We start from the raw sequence: 13,122 nt of genomic DNA, 5'->3' as shown, positions 1-13,122 counted from the left end.
ATCATTTTAGTCTGTCAAAATTCCCCATTCTGCCCCCTCATGGTTTCTGTGTGTCCCATCAAGAATTTTGTTTATCAGACGTTTTCTGTTTTATATTCCTGTGAATTACTTCCCTTTTCCTTTGAGGTCTCAGACCCTCACCCCTTCTCCTTGGTTCAGGATGACACACAGACCTCATTCTCCCTGCGTAACTCCAGGGAGGGGAGATCCCAGGGCAAAACACCTTTGAAACCGAAATCAGGCAAAGGGAGAAATAATGTTAAAAAGTCATTTATTGCCTACCAGCAGTCGCCCTGCGTCTCTCTCTCCTGCTGCAGTAGAAGAGAGCGAATACTCCCAGCAAGCTCCCTGGTCCAGATACGCCCTCGCTTGCCCACGTAATCACCCACTGACGTGGAGACGGACTACTTCTCTCCACCCCTTGGAAACACCTGTTGATAGGGAGAAGCACTCAAGTCAGGCCAAGAGATTCTGGAAATATTGCAATTTTACCCACACCCTGTCTGCGGAACACATGTCTATGGCTTCCCTGTATGTACTTAATTAAATTTTGTTCCTTTTTCTCCTGTTAATCTGTCTCATGTCAATTTGTTTCTTAGACCAGCTAAGGGAACCTCGAGGGACAGAAGAAATTCTTCCTCCCACCACCAGTCAAGTAGCTATGTTTACTAAGGGCTGACCCAGGACCTCTCTCTTTTGGTTAAAAGGACCAGAATGGTGTGGAGAAAATGGAAGTTACAGCCAGGATCCTTGCCTTGGTGTCACCCATTGTAGATCTGAAGTGCCTGTTTGCATGTCTATGGGATGTTTACCGAGAGGCTGGTCAGTCTTGGGAGTGTTAGGCAGAAAAATAGATATGAGCGGGATGAGAGAGAATTAAGGCCAGTAAAGTTCACTAAAAAGGGGACTCAAAAAGCATCCTGTCCCAGGGGACTGAGGAGGAGCAGAAAAGAAAAACAAAAAGCTAGTGAATCGGCACAGGAATGTCTGCTTGGACCCTTGCAAGCTGCTGCTTCATGGGTCTGCACCCCAGCCCCTCTCCCACGATTTCCCCTCGAAAAGCCCTGACTGCTTGCGTGTCAGGAGGACGGTGGTTCTCTAAGGCAGGAGCCTGCCACTCCCTCGTTTGCTATGAAATCAATAAACGATTCTTTCCTTTCCTCAAAACCTTGTCACTGTGTTTTGTGATTTGACCTCAGGGACAAGGACTGGGTTTCGGTACCAGGAGCGGCCCCCCGACCAAGTGCCCGCAAGTGCGGCTTCCTCGGTGTCAGGGCCTAAGGCCGAGCTGTCCTGGAGGAACGCAGGGCTCCCGGCTTCCTCCTCGCTAGCCACAGGGGACTGTGCCAGCAAGGAATTCGTGCTGTGCGGTAGCTTGAGCACAAGCCTCTAGGATTCCCTCTAAAGTACACACTGAAAGCAGTAACGCCTTCCAGGAGAGAGTACAGAAACTGGTGTCACCACCAAGGATTTGCAAGATGTCGGGGTGGTGATTTCCACATACCCTTGTGGAAGTCACTCACTTGGCCTACTCCGAAAACAGATGAATCTTGGAGATGCCAGTGCATGATTGTCAACGTAATCAGACTGTCTCAGGTTGCCATTACTGCTGCACATGGGGCTTCATCACTTGATCCCCAAGCTGCCAGTGTGTAAGTATTGGTCAGGAAAATGCTCTTTGTTCTCCTCCTGTGAGTAAAGACCTGCAGGGCAGTTAGCTTTCAGCCGGCAAGGAGAGAAAACTATCTCAGAGGCATATCAGACCTCCAGACTTTGGTTGTAATTTAAGTCAGAAGGAACCTTCGTCTCCGTTTCCTTCCAGAAGACATCACACTGGCCCATCACATTGATGGTATTATGCTGATTGGACGCAGTGATCAGGAAGTACAACTCCCGTGTCACCCGAGGATCCCCGAGGTAACACAGGGCAGCCCAGAGCGGGCCACTCCAGGGCCAGGTCACAAGTGTGATCCACCTGCACTGACCTATCAAGCATATTGATAAAACAGTCATGTGTCAGAAGGTGGGAAATAAATCCAACAAAAATTCAGGGGCCTTTCTTTTGTCTTAGATAAGTTTCTACAAGTCTATCATGTGGGCATGCTAAGCTCTCCCTTGTAAGGTGATGAATAAGGTGCTTTATCTGGCCCCTCTACCCGCCCACATACACAAAATGCACAGCAGCCTGGTGGACCACTTCGGATTTCAGAGGCAGCATAGACCTCATTTCCAGTGGGCTACTCTGACCCATTTACTGATTGGTCTGAAAAGCACCTAGTTTGAGAGCAGCCTGAACCTTTGGAAGGTGGAAGGCAGTAGATGACAACACCCGGATCCCCTCTCATTGCCACCCCTTCCAGGTGCACACCTGAAAACGGCCTAGCATGAGACGGACTTGCCCAAGATCACAAGGCCCAGACCCCGGCCTCACTTGCATGGTGGTCCATGCTCCATGCCAAGCCTGGTTGGCAGTCTTCCATCTCTGAGTCTGTGCACCAGACACAGGTGACACCAGCCCCCAGGAGCTGGAGGTGTCATCCATGTATCCCTGGGGATGTCCCTAGGGAGGAATGTCTGGCATGACCCTCCCTGTGCAGGTTGGGATGTTGGGCAGGTCCTGGGAGGTGCCGTGGCCTCAGCAGGATAGGGAACTGGTGAGAAAAAGAGGCCTGAGCTCAGCTCTTGTCTCCTCAAAGCTGGGACCCCGGTGACATTGCCAGAGAGCGTGAGGAGGACTCTGGTGGAGATGTGTGTACTCAGGCATGGCAAGGGCCAGGAGGGTGGGCAGTCAGCAGCCCAGAGGGGCATGTGGGCGTGTCTGAATGCAGGGAGGGGCCCTTGAAGAAGTGATGTCTCTGATACACGCCCAGTAGAACCTCAATTGTGACCCGGACGGAACCCAGCTCCTGGTCGCAGACCCCAGTCCTGCTCACTTGACCGGAGGCGCTCGACAGAGCAACATGCGGTCTTGTTGTGTGGAGCCTTCTGAAGGCGTGGGAGTCAGGGAAGCCGAGAGGGAGAGTCCTCCTGCTCGCTGTGGGCGTTGGCTCAGTGACCTCCTCCACCGCCTCTGTCCGTGTCTCCTGGGGGAGTCCGAGGTAACACAGGGCAGCCCAGAGCGGGCCCCTCCAGGGCCAGGCCACAGTGCGACCCATCCACGGCTGACCTTCCCCCTCGCCCCTAATGTGTCTGCGGTGGGCGTGGGGCAGGGGTGGGACTGCAGGCTGGGGAGGAGGGGGGATGTTCTAGGGTGGGAGCTTGTTGTGAGGTGGTGGCCCCCTGGTGGGGCAGTCAGTGTCACAGCTCTGGTCTCATCATTCAGGACATGGAGGTGAGTGTTGGGACCAGGTACTTCCACCCACATGTTAGTCCTGAGCCCAGGGGTGTCCTCTTCTTCCCTGAGGGACTGGATGTCTACGCAGATGGCCCTGTGGGCCTGATCTCCGTCAAGTTTGGGGCCCACATTGCCCCCTGCGGGGAGGTCCAGGCATCCCCGGGTGCCTCCTCCCCAGCTACCAGGTGCCAGCTTTGCAGAGCTCCACCCTGGGGAGCGTGGAGGAGCTGGTGGATGGATTCACCTACTCCATCTCCCCGGACCTGGGGCAGGCTGTGTACACCCCAGGACCCCGTTCCACACCTGGCAACCGGTCAGAGCCCTCCCAGGGCCCTCCCTCGAGAGTGGCCAACAGGACCACTCCAGAGGGCCTGGAATCTTGTTCCCGGGGGCACCCCGTGCCTCTCCTTGCTCGCACCCCAGGAGGCTGGGGGCTCTCAGGTGAGCCACAAACCTCCCTCGTCCTGGTGGTTCCTGGATTTCCCACTGACTATATCCCTGCTGCCCCTCTCAGCGAGATGGTGAGCTAACTCTCTATCGGAGTGAGCTCAACATGAGCAGGGTTCCCCAGACGGGCGTGAGGAGGAGGCAGACAAGGCACACAGCATGGGAGGAACGAGCTCCAAACACCAGCCGGAGCACTCCCGAGGACGCTGACCAGCCGACCACGGACCAGCGGCTCCCCCGGTGAGCACCCACCCCATCCTCGGCAGTCGGGCCTCTGCCCACAGCCCGCGGTGTGTCTTGCGTGTCCCCACATGTGTCTGAGCCGCAGTGTGCTCCTCTGATGGGCAGGGTGGCTGGCGATCAGCCTGTTAGGGTGCCCATGGGTAACACGGGAGGAGCCTTAGAGGGGCTCCCCTGGCGCCCGGTACTGTAATGGACTGCTGGCCAAGCTGGGCCACTTCGGGGCTTACTTCTCTGTACCCAATGAAAGCCTTTGGCCTCACCCGTCAGTGGCCTGGAGCCTGGCTCATTTGGAAAAGCACATGAAAAGCAGCCTTTGGAACGGAGGCTCGCAATTCCCTGTGGCTGGGCCCGGTCCTTGTCCTCACCATGGCCACATGAGGGACCTCTGGGGGCAGCAGAGGGGTATATGGGAAGGTTCGGGAAGGACTTCCTTCAGCAACAATATGTATTTGTGCACACTCTTTGGGGACACTTTGCATAATTGAGTGAAGGAAGCAGACACAATACTGGAAACCCGTCCTGGGCCGAGTCGGGTAGTCACTTCAGGCGTCATCCGCAGGTCACGGCCGGGGAGAGTCACGGGCAATGTCCTCAGGGCCTCCTTGAGTTACAAGGGGCCTTACAAGTGGCCAGAGGAACTGCAAATGTGAGCATTCACTGGGTCCAGTGGGGGCGCTGCCCGTCTCACAGAATGGGGGGAGGAGGAGTTTGGGGCTTGGGGCAGGAGGAGCCCAGCAGAGCCCAGCGGTCACCCATCTTCAGATTCCCATGGGCGGACTGATGACTAGGGACTTCCTATTCACGAGGATGGGAGAGGATGGGGTCCCAGGACAGACACGCAGGGTCAGGAAGGGGGAGGGGCAGGTGCCTGGACAGGCAGGGGAGTGCACAGCGGCCAGGCCCACACAAGGGTGGACGCGGAGGGCAGTGTGGCTGGGAAGACCAGGCTTCTCACTCTGCCACCCAACGGCCTTCCCGCAGCCCCAGGATGGGACGGGCTAGGCGCCTTACCTGGGAGCCCGAGAGTGCGCCCAGGTTCCACCATGACAGCCAGCCTTCATCCACCCTGGAGGGCCAAGTCCTCCACCACTTGGTCCAGGAGGAGCACCTGGGACCCATGGTGGCAGAGCTGGAAGGTGAGCGGCTGTGGCCAGGGGACCCATTAGGGTGGGCTTCCCGGACTGGGGTTCCCTTCAAGGCAGTGAGGGCTTTTCTGTCATTGTAAGGCACGGGGAATCAGCCCTGGGGTGACCCTTTCTCTGTGTCCTGCTCCAGACCCACGGCAGAGGCAGCTGGCTCCAGAGACACGGGGAGGGCCGGCTTCGTGCCTAGAGCCCGTCCCGGAGCTCCCTGAGACCCCTGTGCTGGAGCGACGGGATGTGTCACCTGCCTCAGCCCCTGCAGAGCTGGAGGATGTCCCAGCAGTGGCCTCAGCCTCAGAGCCAGCCCCCGAGCTGGAGCCCCATGAGCCCACAGCAGAGCCCAGCAGGTCACTCATCTTCAGATTCCCATTGGCAGGCTAACGACTGGGGACTTCCTATTCGGGAAGATGGGAGAGGATGGGGTCCCAGGACACAAGCAGGGTCAGGAGGGGGAGGGGCAGGTGCCTGGACCGGCAGGGGAGTGCACAGTGGCCAGGCCCACACAAGGGTAGACTCGGAGGGCAGTGTGGCTGGAAAGACCAGGCTTCTCACTCTGACACCCCCTGGCCTTCCCCCAGCCCCAGGATGGGATGGGATAGGCGCCCTGCCTGGGAGCCCGAGCATGTGCTCTGCACCATCAATGCCAGCCAGCCTTCATCCATCCTGGAGGGCCAAGTCCTCCACCACTTGGTCCAGGAGGAGCACCTGGGGCCCACGGTGGCGGAGCTGGAAGGTGAGGGGCTGCAGCCAGGGGACGTCTAGGGTGGGCTTCCCGGACTGGGGTTCCCTTCAAGGTAGTGAGGGCTCTTCTGTCATTGTAAGGCACCGGGAATCAGGCCCGGGGTGACCCTTTCTCTGTGTCCTGCTCCAGACCCACGGCAGAGGCAGCTGGCTCCAGAGACACGGGGAGGGCCGGCTTCGTGCCTAGAGCCCGTCCAGGAGCTCCCTGAGACCCCTGTGCTGGAGCGACGGGAGGTGTCACCTGCCTCAGCCTCTGCAGAGCTGGAGGAAGTCCCAGCAGTGGCCTCAGCCACGGAGCCTGTCCCGGAGCTGGAGCCCCATGAGCCGTCGGGCTTGGGGCCCATGGCACCTGCAGCAATGGCACCGGGCCTAGTAGAGCCAGACCCGGGCCTGGAGCCTGCCCACCCCTGTGCTGCGAGCACCCGGGATGTGACGAGAAAGGAGGAGCGGAACATCCTGGTGTTTCCCTTCTGCCTGGTGGCCGAGCAGCTGACCCTGGCCTTTGCGGTGAGCAGAGCGGGGTCTCGGGTTCGGGGATGGGCCTGCCCTGTGTCACGGGCTGCCCCTGACCGGCTGCCTCTGACCTGCCGCCCGTGACGTCGACTCCTGTGATCTCGGCCCATGTTCCAACTTCCCCCGGCACTCACCATGTGCCGCAAGAGACTCTCCTCACCTCCAAGCCCTCACTGACTACAGGGGGACAGTAGGGCTGGCACTTAGGGGTCCTTGCAGACCAATGATTTGGAGCGGAGGGAAAGCGGGCAGGGCCTGGTGGGCTGGGAGGGGCAAGGCAGGGGAGGGGTGCTCAGGGAGGTGCTGCCAGGGCCTTAGGTCCTCGGGCCATTGGCCTGGCAGGCTTCCATGGCCTCTGCACTTCAGAGGCCGCTGCCATGGATCTGACTGCATGGGAGACAGACACCAACAAAGGCCCTGGGTGGAGTTGCTTAGGGTGAAACTGCACCTGAGTGGGCAGCGGGATCCACGGGGTGGCAGAATGGGAGGCAGATGCCCTAGGATGGGCAAGCGTGAGCTGCCTTGTGCGGCAGGGAGGAGGTGAGTGAGGGTGCCTGCGAGCAGAGCCCCTCCGCTCCCCACCACTGTGGGGTCCTGTGCATCCAGTCCTTGGCGCCTCCTTGGATGGTGTCCGAGGCCTGCATGGCCACGAGGCTCACAGCACATCCCCAGCTGCCTGGGCTCCAGGTCTGACCAGTGACCCTGCCTGGGAACAGGGGCACCAGGGGCACAGCTGGATGACCCCCCCCTCAATTCTGATCCACAGACGCTGTACAGCAGGATAAACTATTTTGAATGCAAGGCCTACCTACAGAAGCAGTCACAGACGGGAGACATTGAGCGCCTGGCTCCCACCATGCATAGGGTCCTGAGGGAATTTGACACCTTGGTAGAGCTGGTCACCACTACCTGCCTCAGGACCCCAAGCATGACAGCCCAGGACAGGGCCCGAGTGGTGGAGTTCTGGATCCGGGTGGCCAAGGTGAGTCATGGGACGGCCCCCTGGGTCCATCTTGGCATCCTGGTGCCTGCTCCCCTTTGGCCAGCTCTCAGGATGGGTTCCTACGGTCTGCCCTGCACCGTCCCTGGGCGCCTCCTGCCAGGGGCATGCGGACATGGACTCGCAGGCTCTGGGGGTGGGACAGCCATCCCTGGCCTCTTCCTTGGGTTGAGCTACAGTCCTCCACTCAGGAGGGCTGCACAGCAGGTACCAGGTGGGCTGGGCTCCCTGAGTGTCTGTCTCCTTAAGGTCAGGAGTTCATGGGGGGACAGAAGCAGAGAAGCAGGCCACGCTCTCAGCTCTGTCTTCCCTCCCAGGAGTGTCATGTGCTCAGGAATTTCGCGGCCCTTCGTGCCATTCTCTTGGCCCTGCAGAGTCGTGCCTTAGGTCGCCTGGAAAGGACCTGGGGATACGTTTCCTGGTGGGTAGTCCTGTCCCTGGGACTGGGGCACCTGAGTGGACAGGGACACCCCTACATCTTGCAGTGTCGCTCAGTGGGCTGGAACTTCCTGGGAGGTGGCAGAGCCTAGGGGCAGGGATGGCGGGCCCTTGGGGACCCCTGTGGGTTAGGCCATGGGTACCCCTGCAGGAATCAGTTTCCTCCAATGTCAGGTGTGGGATGAAGCCCATTGGAGATCTGGAGCTTGTGCTCTGCAGCAGGAGGTCTCTGCCCCAAGGACAGCGACCTGGCCCAAAGCAGATTCGCCCCCAGGAGAACTGGGAATGGAGGCCCTGGGCGGAAACATGGAGCCCCTCCACAGGCCACAGATTCCCCAGGGCTCAGGGCCGTGGTGGAAAGCCTCCTGCAGGCTAGTGGACCTTCTAGGATCTCCAGGAAAAGGGGTCGGCCCCGAGGCTCTCCACCTGCTGGCCATGTATCTCCTTACTCCTCTCCCCTCCCCTTAGGAGGAGCACCAGGATGTATAAAAACCTGACAAGGAAGGTCAAGTGGGTTACCAGGAAGCGTCTCCTCAAGGTAAATGGGGGCTGGAGGTCTGGAAGGGAGGGGTCCTCGGGGCAAGTCTTCTGCTGCGCTGTGGCACAACTTTGGGGAGGACTCCAGGTGTGCGGGGTGAGAGGGGGAAGCTGATGGTGAAAGTAGGGTCTCCCAGGCCCCAAGGGTCTTGTCTGTCTCCCTCCCTGGCTCCACTTGACTGGGGGCCTGGCATCCAGTGAGGACCCAGAGGACAGGCCCCCGTCAGGGCTGGAGCTGGCCTGGGGTCGGCAGCAGGGGTGGGGCCTGTGACTGAGCAAGGTCGGCTTCTCCCCTGGGATCCCTGAGCTTGTCACTGCCCCTCTGTGACCTCGCGCTCCTCATGTGGACATGGAGGGTTGCCGTCACCCTGGGGTGTGGGCCTCCCTGGTGAGCAGCGTCCAGGGGCCCAAGACGCGCTACAGCTGTGTGCCCCACCCCCCACCTGGTCATGTGAGGGGAGCCGTGCTGATAGCCGGGTGACAGTGAGTGCTCAGGGCACCCTGAGAGGCAGAGGGACCTCCCCTGATCCTCTCAGGGCGGCGGCCGTGGCCCAAAGACCCCCATGAGTTTGTGTGCTGGAGCTGGGGTCACTCTGGGCTGAGAGCCTGCTGGAGGTGGGGACAGCATAGGTGCCAGGGGGCTCGGGCAGGGCATCCATCCACCACGGTCTGGCTGTGGGAGGCACGTGGGAGGGGAGCAGGAGCACCTGAGTGTCCTGGGCCTTGCAGGAGCTGGAGTCCATATTGAGGGCAAGGCATCGGGACCACATGGGACCGGAGGAGAGGAAGAGGAAGGTGAGAGAGGCGTGCTGGGGGTCACGGGCGGTGGGGGCGACCCTGCACCTGCTCCTGGTGCCACCAGTCCTGAGCTGCCGGCACTGGGGTGACCAGAAGGAGAGCGAGAGCAGCTGGGTACAGGGGGAAGTTGGAGGACAGGTGCAGGGCCCACAGGGCCTGGGATTGGCCAAAAGCCAGCCCTGGGAGGGCCCGGGAGGGGAGAGCTGGGCGAAGGGAGGTGGGGAGGCAGCACAGGGTGGTCCAAGGGAGCTGGGGGCTGCGGGTGGGGGGGTTCAGGGGAGGCTCTGTGGGCTCCCCTGGGGCAGGCGGGGACTCATCACCTCCTCACCCGGGTGGCACAGGGCATGGTCCCCTACCTCGGATTGTTTCTGGCTGACCTGCCTAAAGAGAAACTCCTGGAGCATAATGAGGACGTGAGTAAGCCCAGAGGGGCCCGGGTGGGGGGGCAGGATGGTGAGCTTCAGAGAGGAGAGAGCCCCCAGTGAGCCCGGACCTCTCAGCACCGGGCCACCCCTCCGTCCCCCACCTTTCCTGAGAGAGGGTTCCCGTGTGAGCAAAGATCCAGCACCATCCCGTGCCCCACTCCTCACCCCCTCTAGTCTGCATCCTGTCCTTCCTCTGCCCCAGGTCACTACCCTCCAGGACGAGATCATGGTGCACAAGCACATGGCCGGGGTGTATGACCTGGAGAGGGACGAGCACTTCATGTCCTTTGCCCAGGCCATGGAGCCCCTGGACGAGGAGCAGAGGTGAGGCCGGCTGGAGTGAGGCATGGGCTGCAGCTGCCGGCAGGCTCTGGGAGAAGGGCCCCCTGACATGTGGCTCCAGAGGCTCACAGGTGTCCCTCTGTCCTGCAGCTACAGCCTGTCCTGCCAGCTGGAGCCCCCAGGCCAGGGGGCCGGCAGAAAGGGACTGTTGCAGTTCTTCAGGTCCCACAAGATGTAAACTTACCGGCCGGCCAGGGCCAGGTGAGTTTCTGGGCTGGGGCGATCGGCAGCGGGTGGGCTGCTCCTCAGCCTCAGGGAAGCTTCGGGCCATGCTGGGTGTGGGGGCGTCCTAAAGACCGGTGGGGCTGGGGTTCCAGCTCCACGGCCGACCAGTCCTGTCAGACTGAAGGGTGGTCGCCTCCCCCTCTGGGACCCAGCCTCCTCCTCTGTAAGTAGGTGACGCTCAGGAGCCTTCCTGTGACAGGGACCCCCCCGGGTGCTGGTGATTGACAGGACCCTCCGCACAGGGCCCAGAGCCCAGAGGGCAGTGGGGACGGGGTGGAAGCAGGATAATGGGGGGAACCCGGGATAACCTGCCTCTTCTGCTCACCCGCGTGGCCCTGTAGCTGCTGTCATCGGGCCCTCAGCCCTGCTGGTGTCCTGGCTGCATGTGGAGGAGAGCTTCTTCCCCTTCGGGCAGGCGGCACCTGGCGCCCCAGGACCCCAGTCTGCTTGCTGCTCCTCCTCCTCCCACTGCTCATCCTGAGCCTCTGCTGGGGCAGGTGCTCTGGCACCTCCTCCATCGGCCGACTTCGGCATCTCCCCAGGATGCCGCTGCATCCTCAAGGGCCTGTACGAAGCCACTGCCAACCTGGCCGCCTTTGTGCTGTGTCCTACCCTCTGCTCATGGCCCGCTGGACAAAGGCGAGCCACCCCACCGTGTGGAGGGATTTCCCCTTCGAGTAGGTGGCCTCCCGCCGTGACACCAACTGCTGCCTGGGTGCCATCAGTCACCGAGTCGTAACCACAACGGTCCAGGAAGAGCTGGGGCCCGTCCTCACCATGGCCAGCCTTTCCCAGGATGGACACAGAGATGGCACAGTGCTGCATGGGACCACCGCTCCCTGGGTGCCCAGCGGAGGCATCCGAGGCTGCAGGGGTGACCGGCCGTCGCAGGGTCCCGGGACATGCTCCCAGCGGAGCCCCTGTGCAACTCCCTCCCCTCATCCCTGAGAAATAGCCTCCCCAGGCACAGTGTGCTCTGGGTGTTGTGTCTGAGGTTTATGGTGACTCGGGGTTGGGGTCATCCCTGTGCCGAATGTAATAAATGCTGAACGGATTGCCACCACACGGCTCTTTCTTCTCAAAGCTCTGCCCCTCCTGCGGACATCGTGTGCCCCAGCCCACCCCACCCCCAGCCCTCAAACTCTATGACGAAGGGGTCCCTGACCTACGCAGGTTGTCCTCCATCCTCTGTCCTCCCCCTGTAAGGTGCTCAGGAAGAGCGGGGCGCTCCAAGCTCCAGGGCGGCACACCTTGGCAGGACTGGGGAGGGCTGTTCAAACAGAAACTGGACCTTCCTTCCTGACCCCTATAGGTTATGATCAGACACCAAAATCTACTCAATAGATGCCCCGGGGTGTCTCTTCAAGTCTTGAACACCACTGCAGATGTCGTAACCCAAGTAGGTCAGGTCCCAGGGCTGCAGGGCGCCAGTCTAGCACTGTCCCATTTAATGACACACAGCTGCCCCACACATTCCAAGAAATTCCTTTCCAAAAAATGTTGAACTTGGTCTCAAAGCACCTCCAAGATGTGCACTCCTTCCTTTGGTGGTCTTTCTCTGAGCCCAATTTCTCCATGCTTCACACCTCAGAGCACCCACCAAAGCTCCCAGGTCCCCAGTCCTCCTCCATGGTGCCCCTCAGCCATCCATCCCCAGGCCAGGCTGGTGTGAGGCCCCTGGTATCCCGCTCCTGGCTCCTGGCTGAGCGGCCTGACGTCTGTGACAAAAGGCTGGGGAGGCTGAGCGGAGGCACTGGGCTCTGATTCCCCCCATAACGCTCCACCAGGGCTCTCAGGATGTGTTCTCCCTTCCAGGATGGGAGGCCTGGCCTGCAGGGGAGCTGCAGGATCAGCACAAACACCCCCTTGGGGGGCTCCAGGCTGGAGACAGTCTCCAGGTCTTATGCTGCAGGTGGAGACCCAGACTGGGGACTGGAGAAGCAGAAGTGGGCCCTACTGACAGCCTCAGGTGACTGTGTGACAGGAGGTAAAATCAGGACACCCAGGCCACCCTCCTCCTCCTGGCCCTGCCCACAGCACCCTCAGAGCCATCTGCCTGCACGGTGGTCCCAGGGATGACCTCAGGCTCCCCAGCCACATAGGGAGGGAGGTTTGGGCAGAAGGAGGGCAGACGGGCCTCTGGCAGGGCGGTGGCCCAGGTCAGACCTTTCTTCCTGCACGACCCACCAGCCTCAACCCTAGATGAACTTCTGGGCCCAGAAACAAAGCAGTAGGCCTGGGACTGCTGGGTGGTCACTGCGGCCAGCAGTCCGTCCTGCCCCAGTGTGTGCAGGTGCCCAGAGCATGCCACGCCCTGGACTGCTGCTGCTGGAACACCAGGCTCACATGGCTGTGTGGCCACCCTGACTGTGGGCGGCAATGCAACTGCCCCACCCGATGTGTGCTGTGGAGACGGCACGGCCCTCTGGCACCAGGTGCGCGACTCTGTGCCCAGGCACAGGGCTCTGGGGACTCCCCATCTTCGGGCTCCTCAGAGAAGCTAATGCTGGATTTCTTGTTCACGGAGTCAAATAACGAACTTAGGAAACACTAAAGGTAGGAGAGCAAGTGCGAGGCTTTTATTTAGAGATGAAGCAGGCAGGCAGGCAGAGCTCCTGGCTTGCACCTGCCTGGAGGGCTCAAGACAGCCCTGGGTTTCTGCGTCGTCTAGGGGATTTACAGGTGGTTGAGAGACAAAGGGTAGGGATGCAGACCGGCTAAATGGCCCCCAAATGCTTATTTTTGAAGAGACAGTTAATTTCTTATCAGACTTCCAGATTATTTTGCAGAGTTAACACAAGAAATTTACTGCTCTGATTCTTTCCCAGAACAGCAGCTTCTTGGTTTGCGAGCATATCAATCAAGACTGCCTGTCCTGCTCCCAAGGTAGCTGAGTCATTGTCCACTACGTTAAGATACCCATTTTTTGACTTCTTG

The 13,122-nt window shown here is 60.2% G+C and overlaps 1 protein-coding gene and 1 pseudogene across 1 annotated transcript; one reads left to right on the top strand and one right to left on the bottom strand.

Annotated features, from left to right (window-relative positions):
* LOC140845416 (putative olfactory receptor 1F2) overlaps window positions 1–13,122 on the bottom strand; it is a 42,591-nt pseudogene that overhangs the window by 15,976 nt on the left and 13,493 nt on the right.
* LOC140843069 (ral-GDS-related protein-like) lies at window positions 2,592–11,242 on the top strand. Its single transcript, XM_073220200.1, has 13 exons — window positions 2,592–4,021; window positions 4,584–4,670; window positions 5,006–5,513; window positions 5,745–5,899; window positions 6,038–6,414; window positions 7,187–7,402; window positions 7,738–7,841; window positions 8,327–8,396; window positions 9,125–9,190; window positions 9,535–9,606; window positions 9,821–9,942; window positions 10,051–10,161; window positions 10,527–11,242. The coding sequence occupies exons 4-12, from the start codon at window positions 5,752–5,754 to the stop codon at window positions 10,136–10,138; spliced, it is 1,263 nt and encodes a 420-aa protein (XP_073076301.1). The 5' UTR covers window positions 2,592–4,021; window positions 4,584–4,670; window positions 5,006–5,513; window positions 5,745–5,751; the 3' UTR covers window positions 10,139–10,161; window positions 10,527–11,242.

This window comes from Manis javanica, chromosome 13 (assembly GCF_040802235.1).
Source record: "Manis javanica isolate MJ-LG chromosome 13, MJ_LKY, whole genome shotgun sequence".
NCBI lineage: Eukaryota > Metazoa > Chordata > Mammalia > Pholidota > Manidae > Manis > Manis javanica.
Note: the sequence above shows the minus strand (reverse complement) of the source record. Positions and strands in the feature narration are given on the sequence as shown.

Bases quoted from the DNA above. Each gene is read 5' to 3' on its own strand.
- LOC140843069 (XM_073220200.1), top strand. From the start codon at position 5,752: ATGGGATGGGATAGGCGCCCTGCCTGGGAGCCCGAGCATGTGCTCTGC. The intron at 8,397-9,124 runs GTAAATGGGGGC...TGGGCCTTGCAG, and splicing joins CCAGGAAGCGTCTCCTCAAG to GAGCTGGAGTCCATATTGAG. The intron at 9,191-9,534 runs GTGAGAGAGGCG...CGGGTGGCACAG, and splicing joins CGGAGGAGAGGAAGAGGAAG to GGCATGGTCCCCTACCTCGG.